Below are 23580 nucleotides of genomic sequence, written 5' to 3'. Positions count from 1 at the left end.
ATGTTAATAATTGGACGGATTTTTCGACCGCTGCCCGTTTGGCTTCCTCATCTGCCAGCCGGTTTCCCACCGCTTCCGGTGTCGACCCCTTCTGGTGACCGGGTACATGGACTACTGCGAGTTCTGTAGGCAACGCCAGGGCTTCCAACGTTAGGCTGATCATTTGTTCGTGAGCTAATTCTTTTCCCTGGGAAGTTATCAATCCTCGCTCTTTCCAGATTTTCCCGAAAGTATGAACGATTCCGTATACATACTTTGAGTCAGTATATATGGTCCCCACTTTCCCTTCCAACAACTTCAGGGCCCTCTGGAGGGCGTACAACTCACAGGATTGGGCTGACCACTTCCCGGGCAGTCGTCCGGACTCGATCGTCCGTTTCGTTGCGCCATCTACGACCGCATAGCCACTGTACCGTACCCCATTTATGCACCGAGAGGACCCGTCGATGTACAGTTCCTGTCCTTCACCCAGCGGAGCCTCTTGCAGGTCCTCTCGGCTTTTGGTCTGTAAGTCTACAAATTCCACACAATCATGCTCCTGTTCCCCATCTGCAGGACGTCCGTATAGAAACTGGGCAGGGTTGCAACTGAGATCTTTTGCAAAATTGAGATCGTCTCCTGTCATCAAAATCGTCTCATACTTCAGGATGCGAGAGTCTGTTAACCAGCGGTGAGCCTTTTGAGCCAGTATGGTACTAACCGAATGTGGGGAGTATACTGTGATTCTTCCTCCAAAGGTAAGTTTCCGGGCCTCTTCTACTAACATTGCCGTAGCTGCCACTGCCTGGATACAGGTCGGCCATCCACGTGACACAGGGTCTAACATTTTTGACAAAAATGCAACCGGCTGACGTTTCCCTGCCCGCAGCTGGGTAAGCACACCCTGGGCAATTCCGCCGGCGCTATTAACATATAACTGGAACGGTTCCTTCAGGGTGGGTAAAGCCAATACCGGAGCTCGGATCAGTTTACTTTTAATAATATTAAATTGCTGCTCCTCCTCATCTGACCAGTCCAGTTTTTGTTCTTCTTGTCCCAGTTTGTCGTACAAAAACTTTACTAGAGTGGTGTAACTTTCAATCCATATCCGGCAATACCCTACTAGCCCCAGGAACTGTCTGATTTCCTTCTTCGTCCTGGGTATTGGCATACCCGTAATCCCCGATATTCGTTCTGGCGTGATACGGCGATGCCCCTTACTAACCTGATGGCCCAGATATCTTACTACTTGCTCCACAAACTGGAGTTTGGTCCTGGAGACGCGTAGGCCCTGTTTCCCCAGGAAGTTCAGCAGGGCAACGGTGTCTGCTCGTACCTCCTCTTCTCTCGGTCCTGAGAGTAAGAGATCATCGACATATAGGAGCAATTGATTCTCCGCGTTACACCGAAATCCTCCTAAGATCTGCTCTAGTATTTGTCCAAACAAGTTGGGTGACTCCGTGAATCCCTGCGGCAAGACTGTCCATCTTAACTGTCGCTTTCGTCCTGTGAAGGGATTCTCCCATTCAAATGCAAAAAGGTTCCGACTTTCTTCGTCAAGGGGGCAACTCCAGAAGGCATCCTTCAGATCTATTACGCTGAACCATTCATGTTCGGGGGAATTTTACTCATTAACGTGTAGGGATTGGGTACCACCGGGTATCTAGCCTGGACTACTTCATTCAACCCCCGCAAGTCTTGCACCAGCCTATACGTCCCATCCGGCTTTCTCACAGGGAGTATTGGAGTATTGAAAGGGGACATACATTCCTCCAGTAGTCCATCTGTGATTAATCTTTCTATCACAGGTTGTAACCCTTCCCGTCCTTCCATAGCAATCGGATACTGTTTCCTTCTTACCGGGCCTTTTCCTGATAACATGGTGATTTGGAGAGGTTTGATGTTTAGACCCCCTCTGTTCCCCTCCCGGTACCAAACTCCCGGGTCTATTTGTTGATCATCTTCTTCGGTGAGGGCGAACAACCGTACCACCATTTCCCCGTTACTTGGTACCATTCCGATCCCTAGTTTGACCTGCAAGTCTCTTCCTAACAAATTAAACCCCGCCGATGGCAGTAGAAGGAGGTCTAGTTTAGTAGTTCTGTTTTCATACCCAATTTCCACGTCCTCCACTACTGGGACTTGCAATGTCTTTCCTCCAATGCCAGATACCCCCATAACTGTTCTTCCTGCTCGGGCGCCGGGGGGTATTTGGATTATACTTGATCTTTCGGCTCCCGAGTCCACCATAAATGTGATCTCCGACCCTTGGGGCCCTACTTTCAAGTTTACCAGGGGTTCCTGTCGATAGTCCTTTTGCCCCAAGGGTAGGAACCCCCGACCTCCCTAATCTTCCTCCATCAGGGCGTACGACCGCACTTCCTGCTTGTAGCGGGGGCACTCTTGCTTAAAATGTCCCTCTTCATTACAGTAGTAACATCTGAGTATCCTCTTCGTTTCCCTGTCGCGGCCTCGAGTTCCTCCACCCTTCCTTTGTTCCGGCCCCGGTCCTCTTTTCCTCTGCTCTTGCCACGACTCTCCCCTTTCCGGTTCCTGCCACGGCTCCCCCTTTTCCCTCCTTCCAGCTGTCACTTGTTGCACCGTCTGCATCATTATCTTTGTTGCCTTCTTTTGCTTCTCATCGTCCCTTCTCACAAACACCTTTTGCGCCTCCCGTAGTAGTTCACTCAGAGGTTTACTATCCCAATCATCCATTTTCTCTAACTTCTTTCGTATGTCCGGCCAGGCTTTTGACACAAACTCTACCCGTATGAGTTGCTGTGCCACTTCCGTCTCAGGGTCCACCCCAGCGAACTGCTGCAAGTTCTTCCTAATCCTGTCAAGGAAGTCTGTAGGGGTTTCTTCCGGGTTTTGATGATTCCCAAAGGCCTTGGTAAAATTGTGCCCCTTCGGGGCTGCCTGCCTTATTCCTTTTATCCAATATTCCCGCATATCCCTCATGTTGCGTCTTCCTTCTTCCGTTTGCTTATCCCACTCGGGGTCAGTGAGGGGAAATTTCTGCTCCCCTCCTGCTCCTCCCTCTCTCTTCCAGACCAACAGCGCAGCTTGACGTATCATCTGTCGCTCCTGGCTAGAGAACAATGTTCCCATGATGGAATACATCTCATCCCACGTATAAGTATTTGGCCCCAGGAACTGATCTAATTGTTCAGCCAGGCCCATGGGGTCCTCCAGTAGGCCCTTCATCTCCCTCTTGTAATTCCGTACTTCAGTACTCGTTAAGGGGACGTTCACATATCCCTTCCCTCCTTCCGCGCCTCCCATGGGCACTTCCCGGAGTGGATTCATTCTTGCAATCGGGACAGAGTTCCGTCTGTGACTCTTTTCAGCTTGAGATCTAGTCTGTACTCCTGAGGCACCTGATGGTTTCTCCCCGCTTTCTTCCCCTTCCCCTGAATCGTCGCCACCCGAAGGACCATTTTGCGGGGCCGACGGGGTCACGTAGGGCGGCGGTAAGTGATCTAAAGGTTCCCATTCTTTCTGCCCTTTCGAGTCTTCATTGGTTACCTTCATTTTGCAAGATAGTGTGACTGGCAGCCAACAAAAGGCGTAATCACTTTCCCCCCGAGTAACATTAGGTTTCGAATTGACATATAAAATTAGAGCTTGCCGGACCCAGTCTTCATCAGTGCCGAATTTAGGCCACCACACTGAGTCTCCCTGAATAGGTGTTTGGGACCACGTTTGACAGGATCTCACCAACTTCTTTCTAGATTTTCCTTTTCTCCTACCCTGATCCCAATTATTTAACATTATTCCTAACGGACTATCGTCAGGTACCCCGGGGTATTTTTCATTGTCTCCGCTCAAGCCTACCTTTCCCTTATTCGCCTTGGATCCCTTATTTCCCATTGCCGAGGACTTTGTAAAATCGGAGATTCCTGTATTATCCCATGATAATCTATCACTATTTAGCCAATTCCCGGACCTTCAGTCCCGTGATCGCCCAGGTCCCTTTGCAGGCACCCCCGGTCTTTGGATTCCTGTGTCCTACGTCTCTGTGAAACAGATCACAGGCACCCCGTAAGTCCACGTTCCTCCGCAAACACGGTCTCTGCAAAATCCCGCACAGACGAGCCCCGGTCTCTAGATTCCTGAGTCCCACGTCTCTGTAGAAAAATCTACAGGCACTCCGCAGATCCCCAGTCCTCCGGAAAGACGGTCCCCGCAAGTCTGTTCTTACCTGGGTTCGGTGCACCGAAATTACTCGACCGTTAACCGTCCCCACTGCCTCGGCCACACCCCTCCTTTGTTCTCCTGAGCCTTCCGGATATCACTCGCTCAAGCCGCGCGGGGCGACAAGCAAGGAATCAGGGACTGCCGAACTCGGCAGGGTGCACCTTCTCCGATGTCCTTCCTCAGCCCCCCCTCGCGGCCGGAGTGTTGATCGGACGAGCCCCCAAGTTTGTTAGAAACGAAAATCGCTTCTCAATAATCGCTCTAGACAAATTCAGGAAAACAAAGTTTTATTAACAAGTCTGCAGAGTTGGGCACCCTTGGAAAAAAAAAGGCCCGCCAGGCTAACAATGTTTCTGTTTAAATACAGTACAAGTCCCTCCCCTCTATAGCTCTAAAGAGTCACGAGGTTCACATTCTCACAAAGTCTGCAACAGTTTCCCGAGTTGTTTTTCTACCCTGTAGTCTTATCAGTCAAGGACTTATTCTTCTCTGTCGGAGTTAGTGGTCTTATCAATCAAGGACTTGTTTTTCTACTCTGTAGCAGCAGATGTCTCATCCTTTATTATAGAGAAGCATGTTTTACCCTACCCCCACGGCTCTATTCCCCTTAGACTCTGAGGTCATGCACATCTTAACTATTTGTACCGAAATCGTCTCTCACATCGGGTTAGCTGTTAACAATGGTGATAGCTAGACAATATGTTGAAGGTGTTGGCCCCCTGTGTTCTCCGTCTATGCCATGATGTTTAGATTGATTCTAATCTAAAAAGTGAGATAATGGAGTTTTAAATAAATTCATGCAGTTTTTGAGCTCAGAGTTCTACATGAATGCATGCAGTTTTTGAGCAATGTATAATTTCAGTTACATCACACTGTAAATTCTTGCTATAAATTCTGTGTTGGGATTGAGCCCTCCATTATCACCTGATGAAGGAGCGTCACTCCGAAAGCTAGTGTGCTTCCAATTAAACCTGTTGGACTATAACCTGGTGTTGTGTAATTTATTAACTTTGTACACCCCAGTCCAACACCGGCATCTCCAAATGTTGCAAGCTAATTTGTGAAAGCAGCTTGCAATAGATATAGCTAAGCAATTCCACAACAAGCTAAGCTCTGAATTTCATGATTTATTCTGTTCTCACCAGCAGTGAATGTAAACGACCATTTCTAATGAGAGAATCTGACCATGGTACCTTGACATTCAATAACATTACCATCATAAAATTCACTGTTATCAATTACTATTAACTAGAAACTGAACTGGACTAGCCATTATAAATACTATGGGTGGAGTTCTGGGAAATGACTTGGTGTCATAGAATTATAGAGTCATATAACATGGAAACAAACCCTTAAGTTCAATTAGTCCACATTGACCATGTTCCCAAACTAAGTTAGTCTCACTTGTCTCCAAACCTTTCATATTCATGTATGTATCCACATCTTTTAAATGGTACAAACTGTACCTGTGTCCACCACTTTCTTTGTCAATTCATTTCACACGTGGACCACTCTCTGCCAAATAAAAGTCACCACTCATACCTTTTTTTTAATATCTTTCTCCTCTCACTTTAGAAATACGCCCCTTAGTTTGAGCTCCTCCACCCTATGGAAAAGGCCCTTGATATTCACTGGTGAACTGATTGGGAAAATATGGCAAAATCATAAAAATGAGATTTTCAACCTAATGAAAGAATGTCCAATTTTGCACCTAAAATTTGACTAAGAATCTTGCTAGTGATTTGTGAGGGGCATATTTGAATACATTAACATCTCCTTATTACCTATGTGGTTGGCTATTCTCCACATAGAAACTAGACAGCAAGAATTCCCGACATGAAATCTGGCTCCAGCTCACCTCTTGCTCCTCTTGGTTACGATCTGCAATATATTGGTGCAGTTAGCATCTGAACCACACCAACATCAGTACATCATGGCAACCCTCCGACCCATTGGGAGCACAGTTGACTACTTCAAAACAGTGTTTAGAAATGCACCAACACCTTGCATTACTGTCAGGCCACGTTGTGCTCTTCGCAAGATCAAGGACCCATCTCTTGAATTGCAGCAGGTGCATTGCAGAACCTCTGAGCTTGCTGTCTTCACGCCCTCTCACTGAACCTAATTGGTTGCCCACAGTATCTCTCCCTTGCCTTACCTTGCTGTTTTCCACTGTGCTGCCTCATTCAGAGCTTAGTAACAGTACTTCTACTTTGCCTTTTTTTTTTAACACCAACAGCTTGTCCTGATTGTCATCAAGGGAGTGGACATGTTATTGTATGATAACCTGCTATATGAGTGGCACACATAGAGTATATACTAGCAGCTTAAACTGCAAATACACCAGATAGCTTCAACTAAATGAACAGGCCTCAAATTCCATGGGGAGCAGATCTCAATCAAGTGAAGGGGTCCATCTTAAGCCAGGCAGTACCAGCATGCTAAGTCAATGACATTGTCAAATATCAGTCCAGGAGCTTGGATCTGGTCAGTTGGTCACTTAAATCAGAGTCAGATATCCATGTCACGACAGTCTTGGGAGTGGGATGTGGCCAGTCCTGCTGGTTCAGTCCAAACAGTCTGGGTAAGCAGCAAGTCAGTTGGGGACCACTCAACGATTCATCAGGGATATGGCCTATTGTAGGGAGGATGGTCAGTCCCGGAAGACTCTTCACTGACCATCGAGGAAGATTTATCAGGAGCTAGTGCTGTCATGGGGCTGCTGTGGGATTGAAGGCAGCATGCAAGTGCAGCAACTCAGCATATAAACATGGGAGACAGTAGAGTATGGGAACGTTAAGTGAGGGAGAGGATGCACTTAGCACAGTCACTTGCATCCTGGCTTCAATGGGGGTATAGTGCATAATTGTTTGGCATAAACTTTCCTGAGGCTCTAGGTTGAGCACTTGATTGAAACATTGCATGGGAACATGTGGAAGATCAAAGCTCTAATGGAGTTGACAGGGAGAGCACAGCAAAAATGCCCTTTACAGGGCAAATAATAGCATTCAACAGACACTCTGATAGTAAGCATTGAAGATAGCTGTTATACACATTATTTTGTATGAGGACCTCATGCATTGAACTACTGTGCTGATGAAACATTTGGCTTCCAGAAATCATGTAATTCAACATAACAAATTATTCCCACTAGCAGCTGTGAAGATATGATGTAAAGATTGACCTTTGTTGCAAAAGTTGCATTCATCTTCCTCAGTTCTGTAGACTTGACAGTGAAGTATTGTGCACTTTCACCTTAGATGAAAAAATTTCCATACTATCATCCTTTATGCAATTCTGAGTTTCTTAGTAATGTAGGCATTGGGGATGATGGCAAAAGTTCCTCATTATTCCTACCATTCAGGCAATATCATGCTGTATGTGTGCCAAAATGCTTGAGAAATGCACATCTGAATCAGGTAAAGGATGTGCATGGTTCATATTATGGCATTCCACTGTTCTTCTTTTCAAGGTTCTCCATGTCCACTGTTTGGAGGATGCTACTGAAATGTCATCTCTATATGCTGCAACTGCAGAATGACATTACTGAAGAGCTGCTTCTGTCTAATGTTTCCCATGTAGGCTCAATGAAACTTATAAAACTCTTAACAGGACTAGGGCTGAAAATGTGTTGCTGGAAACGCGCAGCAGGTCAGGCAGCATCCAGGGAACAGGAGAATCGACGTTTCGGGCATAAGCCCTGCTTCAGGGCTTCTTCAGGAAGCCCTTCTCCTATTCCCTGGATGCTGCTTGACCTGCTGCGCGTTTCCAGCAACAGCTCTGATCTCCAGCATCTGCAGACCTCACTTTCTCCTCTTAACAGGACTAGACGGTAAACGCAGGAAGGATGTTGCTGATGAGTAGGGAGCCCAGAACCAGCGGTCACAGTCCAGGGATATGGGGTAGACCATTTAGGACTGAGATGAGAAATTTCTTCACCCAGAGAGTGGTGAGCTTGTGGAAATCACTACCACAGAAAGTGTCTGAGGCCCAAATGTTCAATGTTTTCAAGAAGGAGTTAGATACAAGGTGAAGTCCCATAGTCTTACCAGGTGAAAGACTTCTTCCTCATGAGAGCCATGTCTGGTGGTGGTTTACCTGAGGGACACAGCCTCTCAGGTGATTGGAGAGATTAAGAAGGAAAATCATCCATGGTAAACTGGAGTGCAGGAGTTGAATCGTTGAATCCACATTTTTGGTGTCATTCTGTTTTGCAAACCAGCCAACCGGTCCAACTGAATTAGCTATAGTTCTTGGGATTAGAGTTCAAAGGTAATGGGGAGAAAGTGGGAAGAGGATACTGAGTTTGATGATCTGTGACAATCGCATTGAATGGTGGAGCAGGCTTGAAGGGCTGAATGATCCACTCTTGGTCCAATTTGATATGTTCCTGTGAAATCATCCCCAGTGAATCCAGGCACAGAAGCTGATTTCATCTGTCACCACTATACTTATTGTCCACAGAAACAGATGAGGAAGATGTGCATCTGGAAGCCCAGGGCCAGTGGCAGCCTCCTAATGCAATAGAAGCCAGCATGATATAGAAAAGATACAGAAGCCCTTCAGTCACTTGTTTTCCATGGAATGCTGTGCAATTGAGTGAGGTGCAATGGTATTTTACACTGGGAGTCTGCCCTATAATGGAGCCTCTTGGCCTTGCTGTTTTGGAGCTAGAGGGCCCAGGTGTACTGAGTGTCCACGCTCCTCAGCTTGAACTGCTATATGCTTGTGGGTCACTGGGAGGTGGAGGATCCACACATTTGAAGTGTCCAGAGAGGAGATCTTGAGGGTGCCCGTATGTAGTTCCTCCTCTGGTTGGGTGCCTGCTTGCACTGTTCTGTCTCTTGATGGACAGTGGCACCTCATTTATGGCGATGATCCCTCACCTTATTTGCCTTTCTTGTTGGGCACCAAAGGCTGTAGCAGTGGAGTGCAAGTCTGTGCATATATCCAGCAGACAGTGTGAGCTGGACCTGGATCTCCAAGGCAACCACCACTCTGTCTGCCAAAGCAGCTCAATATTCAAATGCTGGAGGCTACACAGTATAGCTAGCATTGGCAAACTCTTCCATTGTTCAAGTCACTTTCCTAAGTATCTCCGGAAACTAGTTTGCTGGTCCTATCGTATGTCTGCTTGTAATTTTAAATTTAGTCAATGGTTGACATCATGGTGTTCTCCACTGTCTGGAGTTGAGCAGGTGCCTGGTATCTAGCCATGGTCCAACTGCTAGTGGCCTGGAGCATTCGTGCCAGTGATGTGCTCACCAGAAAGGGTTCCTATTTCCATATTTTAACTAATGTATCTACTGAAGTGTCAGTATCTGAGCCTAGTGGAAGGTGCAGGAGACCACCTTGCTAGTGCTTCCTCTAAAGGATCAGTTCTTTCTTCTTTGGGTAGAAGAGGAACTGATGTTCTTGAGGGCTGATCACTTCATGCTGGATGTTGCTGATACTCATAGGAGACCAGAGAGAATGAGTTGTAAAATAGGGATACATGTTTGGGCAAGTTGAGAGTATATACAGAGTGCTGGTAATGAGAGCAGTGCAAAGCCATGGAGGTGTTGACATTGTTGTATGAGTGGTCAGTGTTTTCTTCCTTATGGAGTGATGAGACAAACGTTGGGCATACTGCACACCCATCTTGGAAGGAAACAAGTGGATGGATTGAAAGACATGAAAGGTACAAGTGGGAGAAAGGTAGTGAGCTGCGGCATGTACGTATGTTGTTCAGTGCAGAACAGCACAAGAATGGTGCCATTGAGCCTCATAGATAGTGAGATAAGCAGTGCAAAATTACATCAGTTCACTTTTTTGAGTTGGCAGAGTGTAACTCTCCATGAAACACTTGAAGGTGACACTTAACTGATATTTGGTAAATTTGGCCTATGTCTACAAGAAAACATGGTTTTAAAATTAATTGCCACCCTTTTTAGACAGATGAATGAAATATTTTCTCTAAAGTGGTTATGTCAATTCTTCATAAAATTGCATGAAAATATGTTGAATTTCACTTGCACAGAGGGCAATTCTTGTTCGGTTATTGAAGGTTATTGGGATTAGATGGAAATGTGTACAGGATCAGAAGTCGGACGACGCCAGGTTATAGTCCAACAGGTTTATTTGAAATCACAGGCTTTCAGAGCGTTGCCCCTTCAACAGGTCAAGTGAGAGAGAAGCACCCAGCCATGGGATTTATAGGTGGAGAGCTCAGTGGACAGAGAGCTGAAAAGATCATGCAAAGTGGAGTTTCAACAGGTCGAAAATTGGTCTCTAGGTGACCAAGTGTGGCAGGCAGTGTGGGTCAAGTAACAGCTGGATAAATGGTGAAGGGATGACCCATTATCCGTATAAATGAGACAGAGGTAATTACAAAAAAATTAACAATAAGGTGGTGCTGGAGACAAACTCAATGACTGGAATAACATAAGTCTAGGAATCACATGCTGAGGGTCTAACCAGAGTAATAAGTAATCCAAAACTGTATAGGTAGAGAGATCTTAACAATTTATCAAGGTGATGGTGTCAAAACAGGATAGTAAGCAAAATTTTATAGATACAGAAGAGTGTGGTGGGGTCACATGTAGCACAACATGCACCAAGATCACAATTGAGGCCGTCTTCATGGGTACAGAACACGACGACACTGAAAGATTTTGAAGGCAGCCTCATAAGTAAGGACGATGCTCAATTCATCGATCGCCACTTCCAACATGCCATAGCAAAAGGCTGCAATAACCACCTCAAAAAACAGACACAGGATATGAGCGATAGAGTACTCTTCTTCTCCCAGAGCGGAGAAACTATGCCATGTTCTTCGCAGCCTTCAACATGTTATCGATGACAACAAACGTCTCACCAGGTTCATCCATCTGCCTTCACTTCTCACCTTCAAGTAACCGCCAAACCGTTAAGAGATCACCATTAGCAGCAAACTACCTAGCCTTCAGGAGAGCGTCAACCGCAACACTACACAACCTTGGCATGGCAACCTCTGTAAGACATGTCAGATCATCAACATGGAGACTACTATCACGTCTGGGAACACCACCCACCACGTACACGGCAGATATTCATGTGACTTGGCCAATGTTGTCTATCTCATATGCTGCAGGCAAGGATGCCTCAAGGCATGATATTTTGGCTAGACTATGCAGATTCTGTGGCAATAGATGAATGAACACCATGCAACAATTGCCAGACAGGATTGTTCCCTCCCAGTCAGGGAACACTTCAGCAGTTGAGGACATTCAGCCTCCAATCTTTGGGTAAGTGTCCTCCAAGTAGCCTTCAAGATACATAATGCAGAATTGCTGAGCAGCAACTGATAGCCAAGTTCCATACCCATAAAGACGGCCTCAACCGTGATCTTGGGTTCATGTTGCGCTACATGTGACCCCACCATACTCTTCTGTGTCTGTAAATCTCGTTTACTGTCCTGTTTTGACACCATCACCTTGATAAGTTATGATCTCTCTAATTATTCTGTGCAGTTTTGGATTACTTATTACACCCTTGCCATGCAAATCTTATGCCTATCGTATTATTCCAGTCATTTAGTTTGTCTCCAGCAGCATCTTATTTTTAATTTTTTGTAATTATCTCTCTGACTCATTTAATCAGATTATGGGAGTCAACCCTTCACCACTTATCCAGCTGTCATAGTCATAGAGATGTACAGCATGGAAACAGACCTTTCGGTCCAACCCGTCCATGCCGACCAGATATCCCAATCCAATCTAGTCCCACCTGCCAGCACCCGGCCCATATCCTTCCAAACCCTTCCTATTCATATACCTACCCAAATGCCTCTTAAATGTTGCAATTGTACCAGCCTCCACCACATCCTCTGGCAGCTCATTCCATACACGTACCACCCTCTGCGTGAAAAAGTTGCCCCTTAGGTCTCTTTTATATCTTTCCCCTCTCACCCTAAACTTATGCCCTCTAGTTCTGGACTCCCCGACCCCAGGTGAAAGACTTTGTCTATTTATCCTATCCATGCCCCTCATAATTTTGTAAACCTCTATAAGGTCACCCCTCAGCCTCCGACACTCCAGGGAAAACAGCCCCAGCCTGTTCAGCCTCTCCCTATAGCTCAAATCCTCCAACCCTGGCAACATCCTTGTAAATCTTTTCTGAACCCTTTCAAGTTTCACAACATCTTTCCGATAGGAAGGAGACCAGAATTGCACGCAATATTCCAAAAGTGGCCTAACCAATGTCCTGTACAGCCGCAACATGACCTCCCAACTCCTGTACTCAATACTCTGACCGATAAAGGAAAGCATACCAAATGCCTTCTTCACTATCCTATCTACCTGTGATTCCACTTTCAAGGAGCTATGAGCCTGCACTCCAAGGTCTCTTTGTTCAGCAACATGTAAAATTATTTGATCATATTTCAACATTTCCCACTTTGTTTCCCTTTGACCTTGTTGATTGCTGGACACTCTTTTTTTGTATCTGATCTATCGTGAATCTTTTGCATTGCAGATTTATGCACATCAAAGTTGTTACTTCCACTTTGTGAGTCCATCTGATCTTTACTTGGGAGTAGATTTTATGTTAATATTGTAGTCAGCTCCTTCTGTTTCCATTGCAGGATCTCTTGGACCCAGCCCGATGGAAGATGCTTATTCAGCAGTTCAGATATGATAACTACAGACTTCACCAACTTGGAAATAGTTCTGTCTTCACTATAACACTTCAAGCAGGGCTGTCAGCTATAAAAACACCGTATCCTTTCACAAGCTGAAGCAATGATCCAGTCATATATTGGTATCGATATCTGTCTCAAAATGTTTAGTTACAAAAAGGTTTAGTTGCTTTTGACAATATCAGACTTTACACATTTTAGCTTGCCTTTAAGCGACCAGCTCGTAATACCTTTGGTTGTATGTAGTCTCATAGGATGGTGATTAAAATTTGAAGATTGGTAGGAATATTGAATTAATGGCAGTCCCAATCACACATTTCCTCAAACAATAACCGCTTGGATTTTTAGAAGAGTTTGGCAACTTTTTCTAACTAGAAAATCACTGGCTTTTGTTAAACAGAAAATGCTGAAAGTCTCAGCAGGTCAGGCAGCAGATAATATCTCTGATCTTTTCATTAGATTGAAAGAACTTCAGAGGTATAACAGTTTTTAAACAATTTTAGAAGTAGGGCAAGTGAGGGAGTTGAAGAGAAGAGATAAAATGACAATAAGTGCCAGGCAGAAAGAACTACGTAGAAAAGGACAAGTGAAGAAAAATATAAGTTCAGAGGAAGTTTAAATGACTAGTAGAATCCTTACCAATATATTGGGAAAATAAGAGTAGTGGTTATGACCAGACCTGTTTAATTCATCACTTACCCATTAAAATTTGAATTGCAGACTCAGATACGTGCAGTTCTAAGTATTTGGTCTGTCCAGCACTAGAGTTATAAAGCACAGAAACAGATCCTTAGTCCAACTCGTCCATGCCAGGCGTGTATCCTCAACTGATCTAGTCCCATTTGCTAGCACTTAGCCCATTTCCCTCAAACTCTTCCAATTGCTGTACCTATGTAGATGCCTTTTAAATATTGTAATTGTACAGCCTCTACAAGCGCTGGCTGCTTGTTCCATACACTCTCCACCCTTTGCGTGAAAAAGTTGTCCCTCTGGTCCCTTTTAAACTTTCCCTCTCACCTTAAACCTATATCCTGTAGTTTTAGATTCCCTTATCCTGGCTATTCCCCTTATATATGCCCCTTATGATTTTATAAACTTCAAGGCGACCATGCCCACATACCTTTTACTTGCAATTGTGTCATGACTTATGTCAGTTAATGATATAGAAATAATACTTTATTCCATTACTTTCATCAATAAAGCTGTAATATTTATCTTCCTAATTAAACAGAGGTGGCTGGCTTACTTGCATCTCTTAAACATCCATTGTGCATCCAAGCTTACCACAAGGTGTTCTACCATGAAACTTTAAAACTGTTACTGATACTTTTGGGGCCAGCTACAAATTAGCCAAATATGTTTAACATTGATAGATGAAAATGGGTTTCAGAGAGCCTGTTAATTACAAATAATTATTAAATTCACAGGCCAGCAGGCAGACTCCAACAATTAATTAATGGAGCAGTGTAAGAGGAAGCAGGAGCCATGGGCATCAAAGTCATATATCAGAATATTGTAGTGAAACCTAAGGCATGATATGGTTAAAAATAGCCTGTTCCTGTTTTACCCCAATATCCTTTGATCCCTTTAACCTGAAGTGCTGTATCCAACTCCTCCTTCAAATCGTACAGTGTTTTGGTCTCAACTGCTTTACGTGGTCATGAATCCCACAAGCTTAAAAATCTCTCGGTGAAGAAATTTCTCCTCACTTCAGTCCAGAATGTTTTCCCCCATATCCTTAGACAATGACCCGTGGCACTAGACTCCTTTGTCACTAGGAACATGTTTTCTGCATCTCCCATGTCTAGTCTCATTAGAATTTTATTGGTTTCTATGAGATTTTTCCTCATTCTTTTGAGGACTTCAATGATTAAGTGACTCAACCTCTCCTCAAATGGTAAACCTTTGATGCACTTCCTCGATAACAAGAACATCCTTCCTCAAATAAGGAGACCAAAACTGCACATAATATTCCAGGTATGGTCGTCTTGCTCCTGTACCCACATCCTTTCACTATGAAGGCAAACATACCATTTACCTTCTTGACTGCCTGCTGCACTTGCATGCTTACCTTCAGCAACTGGTGTTTGAGGATACTCCGGTCTTGTTGCACATTCCCCCTCTCAGTTTGCAGTCATTCAGATAATATTCCTCCTTCCTGTTTTTGCTCCCAAAGTGAATAATCTCACTATTTTCCACATATTGTATCTACCATCCATTTTGCCAACTCATTCAGCGTATCCATCTCTGCATGTTTCTCACAGCTCAACTTTCCACCTAGCTTTGTATCATCTGCAAATTTTGAGATATTATATTTAGATCCCTCTATCTAAGTAATTAGTTTATATTATGAAATATATAATAGCCCAATGGTTGCAGTCTGCACATTAGAAAAAGACCTGTTGAAATGTCGATTTTACTGCTCCTCGAACTGCTGTGCTTTGCCAGCACCACTAATCCAGAATCTGGTTTCCAGCATCTGCAGTCGTTGTTTTTACCCTGTTTTTACCCTGTCTATACTCTCCTACTGTCTTTGTTTTCCTGTCTGCTAACTCGTTTTCTATCCACCACAAGCCCACGTGTATTTATTTTACATATTAATCTCTTACGTGGAACTTCGTCAAAAACCATCTGAAAGGCCAAATAAATTCCATCCCTTGGCTTCCCCTCATCAACCCCACAAGATACATCCTCGAAGAATTCCTTTTGTAAATCAAAGCTGATTCTGTCCGAACCTGCCCCTGTTTTCCAAGTGCTCGGCTATTAAATCTTTTGTAATGGTTTCTACCATTTTTTCCCCCATTATCAATGTCAGGCAAATTAGTCTATAATTGCAAGTTTTCTCTCTGTCTCTCTATTAAACAGAGGGGCTACGTAAACTCCTTTCCAGTGTCTATAGAATCTTGGAAGATTACCACCAATGCATCCAACGTTTCTAGGGCCTCTTTTCTGAAGTACTCTTAGATGTAGATTATCAGACCTTGGACATGTATTGGTCTTCAAGCTGAGCACTTTCCCTAACACCACTTCCTTACTAATACTGATTTCCTTCAGCTCCTCCCTCGTACTCAATCCTGTTTCCCAATGTTTCCGATATGTTGTTTTTATCCCTCTTTGTGAACCTAGAACAAAGTATGTATTTAGTTGTTAAGCCATTTCTTTGTTCCACATTGTAAATTCCCCTGCTTCTGATTGTGAGGAGCATAAATTTGACTTCGCCAATCTTTTTCTCTTCAAATACCTATAGAATCTTTTACAGTCAGTTCTTTTGTTCCCCTGCATGCTTACTCTTGTACTCTGTTTTCTCTTTCTTAATCAATCCTTTTATCTTCCTTTGAATTTGAAACTGCTCCCACTCCTCAGGTCTGTTGTTTTTTCTGGCCAATTTACATGCCTCTTTCTTGAATCTAATACTATCTCTAATTTCCCTTGTAAACCTTGATTTGGCCACATTTCCTATTTTACTTTGTGCCAGACAGGAATGAACTGTTGTTGCAGTTCACTCACGCAGTTTTCTGTTGTCTTTCCATCCTTATCTATTCCAGTAATGTCCTCTGATCTATCATAGCCACCTTATAGTAATACCATTGTAGATTTGTCTGTTTAGATTCAGGACCCTTGTCTCCAAATCAACTATATTCAAGAGTCATAGTGATGTTGAGTATGGAAAACAGACCCTTCGGTCTAACTTGTTCATGCTGACCAGATATCCTAGATTAATCTAGTCCCATTTGCCAGCATTTGGCCCATATCCCTCCAAGCACTTCCTATTCATATGCCCATCCATATGCCTTTTAAATGTTGTAATTGTACTAGCCTTCACCACTTTCTTCTGGCAGCTCCTTCCATACACACAGGACCCTCTGCGTGAAAACATTACCCGTAAGGTCTCTCAAATCTTTTCCCCCTCACCCTAAACCTATGTCCTCTAGTGCTGGACTCCTCCACCCCAGGGAAAAGACCTTGTCTATTTATCCTATCCATGCCACTCATGATTTCATAAACCTCTGTATGGTCACCCCTCAGCCTCTGACGCTGCAGAGAAAACAGACCCAGCCGATTCAGCCACTCCCTATAGCTCAAACCTTCCAATCCTGGCAACATCCTTGTAAATCTTTTCTGAACTCTTTCAAGTTTTACAACATCCTCCCTATAGGAGGAAGACCAGAATTGCGCGCACTATTCTAACAATGGCCTAACCAATGTCCTATACAGCTACAACATGACCTCCCAACTCCTACACTCAATGTGCTGTCCAATAAAGGAAAGCATACTAAACCCTGCCTTCACCATACTATCTACCTGCAACTCCACTTTCAAGGAACTCTGAATGCGCACTTCAAGGTCTCTTTGTTCAGCAATGCTCCCCAGGAGCTTGCCACTAGGCAGGTTGTTCTGAGGAGGTGAGGAGGCTGCAGAAAAATTTAGACAGTTTAGGAGACTGGTCCAGGAAATGGCTGCTAAAATTCAACGTGAGCAAATGCGAGGTCTAGCACTTTGGAAAAAAGAATACAGGTATGGGCTATTTTCTAAACGGTGAGAAAATTCCTAAATCCAAAGTACAAAGGGACCTGGGAGTGCTAGCCCAGGATTCTCTCAAGGTTGACTTGCAGGCTGAGTCAGTGGTTATGAAAGCAAATGTAATGTTGTCATTTATCTCAAGAGGGTTGGAATATAAAAGTAGCGATGTGCTACTGAGGCTTTATAAAGCTCTAGTTAGGCCTCATTTGGAGACTGTGTCCAACTTTGGGCCCCACACCTCAGGAAGAACATACTGACGCTGGAGTGTGTCCAGCGGAGATTACATGGATGATCCGTGGAATGGTAAGTCTAACATACAATGAACAGCTGAGGTTCCTGTAATTGTATTCATTAGAGTTTATAAGGATGAGGGGAGATCTAATAGAAACATACAAGATAATGCGTGGCTTAGAAAGGGTGGACGCTGGGAATTTGTTTCCATTAGGCGGAAACACTAGGACCCATGGGCACAGCCTTAGAATTAGAGGGGGTCAATTTAGAACAGAAATGAGGAGACATTTCTTCAGCCAGAGTGGTGGGCCTATGGAATTCATTGCCACAGAGCACAGTGGAGGCCAGGACTTTAAATGTCTTCAAGGCAGAGATTGGTAATTCCTTGTGAGATCAAGAATTTAAGGGCTATGAGGAGAATGTGGGTAAGTGGCATTGAAATGCCCATCAGCCATGATTGAATGGCGAGTGGACTAGATGGGCCGAAAGGCTTTAGTGCCACTCTTATGTCTTATGGTCTTATTAACTGTATAAAACCTTGCCTTTCCAAAACGCAGCACCTCCTGCATTTAATTATCCAAATTAAACTGCATCTGCCACCACTCAGTCCATTGGCCGATCTGACCAAGATCTCAATGTACTCTGAGGTAACCTTCTTTGTTGTCCACTACACCTTGACGAATTATGGTCACTTGTCCTCAAGAGGCCTCACGCAACTGAATTGCCAGTTATTCACTCCTCATTGCATGATCCATAGATTAAGGCAAAAGCCTTGAGACTTGTCTTTCTCGCATTACTTGTTCCATTACCATTATTTTTCATTGTGATCCTGGTCCTTGATTTCTCTGACAATCACTTCTACTATTCCCCTTTCTAACTTTTGCTTTTGTTCTTGATTCCCCTTCCTCTGACTTCTTGCAAAGGTTCCCATTCCCCTGCCATTTTAGTTTAAAGCCTCCCCAATCAGGGGCATAAATTTGACTTTGCCAATCTTTTTCTCTTCAAATGCCTTCAGAATCTTTTACAGTCAGTTCTTTTGTTCCCCTGCATGCTTACTCTTGTATTCTATTTTCTCTTTCTTAATCATCCTTTTGCCTTCCTTTGAATTTGAAACTGCTCCCACTCCTCAGGTCTGTTGTTCTTTCTGGCCAATTTGCTTGCCTCTTTCTTGAATCTAATACTATCTCTAATTTCCCTTGTAAACCTTGGTTTGGCCATCTTTCCTATTTTACTTTGTGCCAGACAAGAATGAACTGTTGTTGCAGTTCACCCACGCAGTCTTTGAATGTTTTCTGTTGTCTTTCCATCCTTATCTATTCCAGTAACGTCCTCTGATCTATCATAGCCAGAATCTTCCATCGGCCTCTGGAAGCGCTCGGGCACCATTAACCACACGGCCGCTGCAGCAACCGCCGCCGCGAACCATCTCATCACTTCCGTCCCCACCGACCATGCAGCCTCCGCGATCGCCGCCCAGACAACCGCCTCCATGATCGCCAGGAAGAAAATCTCCAGTATCTGCAGTCCTCACTTCCTCCCCAGTCAGTGTAGCAAGTACATCCCTTTAGACATCAGCATAACCCGCCCAGTTTGTATTGGTTCCATCTTCCACAGAACCAGGCCCAATGCCCCAGGAATCTGAAATCCTGCTCCTCTTCGGCCCCATGTTCATTTGATATATCCTGCTTTTACAACTCTGACTAGCATGTGGCACTGATAGCAATCCTGAGATCACTATCTTTTTCAGGTTCTACTTTTCAACTTCCTAACTCTCTCTCAATTCTGTTTTTTGAACCTCTTCCTTTTTTTTAAAATGAAACCTCTATTGTTTGTATAAATCTGTACAACGATCACTGACTGTTCACCCTCCCCCCTTCAGAAACCTTGATCTTAGCACTGGGGAGGCAACATATCATCGTGGAGTTTCATTTGTGGTGGCCACGGAAATGCTTGTCTATTCCCCTTACAATTGACTCCCCTATAATGATTACGTTCCCACACTTTTACTCCTCTCCTATGCAGCAAGTCAATTACAAATTTGGCTGTTGCTGCTTTCCCCAAGAGACCAGTCCACTCAACATTATCCAAAGTGGTGTATCTGTTTTGCTGGGAAGAAGCCATAGGTGACTACTGCACTGCGTGTCTATCCTCTTACTCTGCCTGGTTTGCACCCATTCTCTTCCTGCCTGTGGGGACTAGCCAGTGGTTTGACCCTGACTTGGAATGTAGTTACCTATTGTGGTTGATTAGTACACCTTCAGCTGTGCTGCCTCTGGACTGGAAACTAATTTGTGACAACTGGATAAATGAGGTTAAGTTGGGTGAATGGAGGGGAGTATGGGAGATGTAAATGGAAGGGAAGGACAGCAACATATGCGGAAATGTATAGCCAATCCAGGTTTCCACCATGTTATATACCTGAACAGAATGCTTCACAGACAGTGTTATAAAGAAGATGGCTCCTCTAAAAACCCAGACTGCCCTGTCTGTAGCAAATCTCTGAACAAACTTGCACAACCTCTGCCTATGGCACATTGTGCCAATTCTCGACTGGTCTGCAAGATCTCTGGCGAAGTTATGAATGAAAATAATCCACCCATGATGCTACCTAATGGCTATGTGTATGGATACAATGTAGGTATCTACATTTTCTTCAATTGGTGTTGGTCAGCTGCTGATAGTTAACTTGATTAGTCAGATTGATCCCTGAATTAAATCTGGCTTAATATTGTGTGATACTTTGCGCGACACAATCTAAATTTTTAGGTTTTCAGTAATGCTATTTCTGTATTCTTTTACGATCATAATTTCCCATATTTTCTCAAAATTCTTACACTCATTTCAGTGATTAAAGCCATTAATTGCACACCATTTCCTTTTCTCTTAAATTCTGCAAATGTCTGGTTTTGTTCTTACCTAATTTGTAATGGGATAAATTCAGGGCCGAGCTGTTGTTCATTGAGTATTGCTTTTTATCAGGTTCATAATATGCAGACTGCTCTTCTGACAAACTTGCAGTCATGGTTGTACCTGTCAAAGCACTCTCTAAAATTAAGATTCAAAAATATTTTGGTCACTTGATCTGCCCAAATTTTTAAAATGAGGGTAAGTATTTTTCAACTCCATCCTCAGTTAATTTAGGTACTAAACATAAATCTTTAAACCAACTCCCTCACTAGAATCAGAATAGTCCTCTGTTTGTTCCTTTTATTTAAGCTTTCCTCTGGGCAAATTGTCTGATTTCTCTAAAATAAAACAAAGAACTGTGGATGCTGAGATTTGAAACAAAAAGTGAAATTGCTGGTGATACTCAGTGGGTTTGGCAGCATCTGTGAGAAGAAAACAGAGTTAATGTTCAGAATCTGCTGTTTCGTTCTGATGAAGTCACCAGACTCAACATTTACTCAGCTTTTCTCCCACATATGCTACCAGACCCACTGAGTTTCATCAGCAATTTCTATTTTTTATTTCTGCTTTCTTTCTCTCTCTCTCTCTCTCCCTCTCTCTCTCTCTCTCTCCCCCTCTCTCTCTCTCTCTCTCTCTCTCTCTCTCTCTCTCTCTCTCTCTCTCTCTCTCTCTCTCTCAAAAGTTCAAGCTTTCATAATTCTATTTCCCTTTCATCACTTTTGTTTGCATTCTCTTTCGTTCTCATTTCTATTTTTCATTTGATTTCCTTTTCTCTCTGCTTTCCAATTTAAAATTTTTAATTTTTCTTTCAACTTCAAGATTTTTTTTCCCATTTCTAATTGTATCTTAACTAATTCTACCTGTGACATCTCCATTTCAGGTTTTATTTTTTTAAAATTAGATTACATTACAGTGTGGAAACAGGCCCTTCGGCCCAACAAGTCCACACCGACCCGCCGAAGCGCAACCCACCCATACCCCTACATTTACCCTTACCTAACACTACGGGCAATTTAGCATGGCCAATTCACCTGACCTGCACATCTTTGGACTGTGGGAGGAAACCGGAGCACCCGGAGGAAACCCACGCAGACACTGGGAGAACGTGCAAACTCCACACAGTCAGTCGCCTGAGGCGGGAATTGAACCCGGGTCTCTGGCGCTGTGAGGCAGCAGTGCTAACCACTGTTAAAGATTCTGCTTTCATTTCTACTTTCAATTTGTCTTCTAACTCACTACTTAGCCCAAGATTTCAAATAATCTTCTCTTAAATCTTCTGTTCCCAGAACCTCTCGGCAACATTGAAAGCCATTGGCAAAATTGAATCCATGCAATTAACTTTACCTCACCACTCTTGTACTGAGTTCAGAATCTCTGTGTACTGTTTAAAATAGACAAATTCCTCTTATGCACAATTTGAAATTATTGAATTTAAGAGCCTTCATTTATTATAATCCCAGCTGATGGTCCTCCTGGATTAGTCAGGCTCCCCACAGAATGAAATCTAACTTGACGGATCATGTTTTTGTGTAATAACTTAGAAGTTGTTGTGTGAAATTTGGTGATGATCATGCCATTGAATGTCATGGAGAGATGGTTTGATTTTCTTTTATTGGAGATGGTCATTGCTGACCACTTGCCTAGTTCACATATTAGTTGTGATCTATCAGGTTAAGCCAAAACGTTGTCCAAGTCTTGCCACTGTTGGGCACAGCTTCAGTTTCAAAGACTTGCAGATGGCACTGTAAACTTAAATCATCTGTGTGTCTGAGGGAGGGAGGTTAATTCATGCAGCAGCAGCAGATGTTCAGTTTACAGCACTGACCTAAGGAACTCCTGCAGTAGTGTCCTGAGACAGAGTTGGACAACTTGTGAAATTAAAGTTCTGTCCATCGCTGCTCGTTTCACCCATTTGAATTACTGAAAATAATGTCAGCAACCTACAAACTGCAACAAAAGGAAGTCTATAATTGTTGGCAGTAAGAATAAAAATTAGCTTGGTTCACTACTATAGAAAAGCACTATGCTATACAACATAGCCACCTTATTCAGCATGATATAAAGATATGTTTAATACAACAAACCTTTAGCTTCTATACATGAATGGCATAACTTATAACTCGAATAATTCAGCAGAAGGTTAGAAAATCTCTTCCAGAATGAATTTGTAGCTGATATTATCCTCTCTGATATTAATTCTCCTCTCTGATTTCTTCTAAGTAATCTGTTTGCTGAAGATTTACTGATATTTACTTTCTTCCTTTTCAGTCACTACTTTCCATTCGCCAAGATGACAAAATCATCTGCCCAAGAACCAAAGAGGTCTACAACTTCTCCCAAGCTGAAAAAGTGTACATTATGTAAAAATGTGGAAGGGGCAAAGCCAGAATCTGAACCACAGGATAATGTTGGTCAGGCTTACCCTTTTGGCTACTGAGGGCTGCTGATTACCTGTGGCAATGCACCTTTTTATTGGTGGATGTGTGTCTCTTGCGACCAAAGATCCAAAAGGAACAAGAAATACACTTGCTATTATATGGTGACAAAAAGGAGCTTATGATGAACTTGACCAGAGTTTGTACTGAGAAAGTGAAATAAAACAAATGAGGCTTTGACGTGGGTTTTGTAGTGGTTTACATTATCTGAAGATTTTTGACAGTTTTCAAATGTACTTCATTCGTAAGTTTAAATTTAGTAACTCTCATTAGTGTTGTGCTTGGGGGTACAATATTGAATTGTTCGGCTGCCTTATTTCAAGCCTTCAAAATTTACATAACTTGCACAACTGCAACTAAAGGTGTTTTCAGGTCGTAATGTTTTAGAGTAGTTTGCACTAATATACTTCAGTTTAACCGGATCAGCTGTAGAACAAAACCTGCCATATTTTGAGCAATTGTGATAATGTTCCAAGCACTAGAGGTTGGAAATTCCAGGAACCTTACATTTTAGCACTATTTATGCATGCAGATACTGTTAGATTGTAGACCAAAAATTATAGCTTCAAAAAAATTGGAAGCAACTGTTAATTAAAAAGAATCAATTAAAACTTGGTATTGTTTTTTTATTTCATCACGCATCTAGGTTTA

The 23580-nt window shown here is 43.3% G+C and overlaps 1 protein-coding gene across 1 annotated transcript in view; it reads left to right on the top strand.

The window, feature by feature from the left end:
* The window catches only part of maea (macrophage erythroblast attacher, E3 ubiquitin ligase), a 146984-nt gene extending 123875 nt beyond the window's left edge, over positions 1-23109 (top strand). The window contains exons 7-9 of the mRNA XM_087991136.1: positions 12782-12915; positions 20026-20221; positions 22763-23109. Coding sequence (XP_087847262.1) covers positions 12782-12915; positions 20026-20221; positions 22763-22858 — 426 coding nt within the window. The 3' untranslated portion in view covers positions 22859-23109. The remainder of the gene's footprint in view (positions 1-12781; positions 12916-20025; positions 20222-22762) is intronic.
* The last annotated feature ends 471 nt before the right edge of the window (positions 23110-23580 follow it).

This window comes from Chiloscyllium plagiosum, unplaced genomic scaffold, assembly GCF_037043375.1.
Source record: "Chiloscyllium plagiosum isolate Xiang-an unplaced genomic scaffold, Cpla_swu_hap1 HiC_scaffold_1, whole genome shotgun sequence".
Classification (NCBI taxonomy): domain Eukaryota; kingdom Metazoa; phylum Chordata; class Chondrichthyes; order Orectolobiformes; family Hemiscylliidae; genus Chiloscyllium; species Chiloscyllium plagiosum.
The sequence above is the reverse complement of the archived record's forward strand: the minus strand, read 5'-3'. Positions and strand labels throughout refer to the sequence as shown.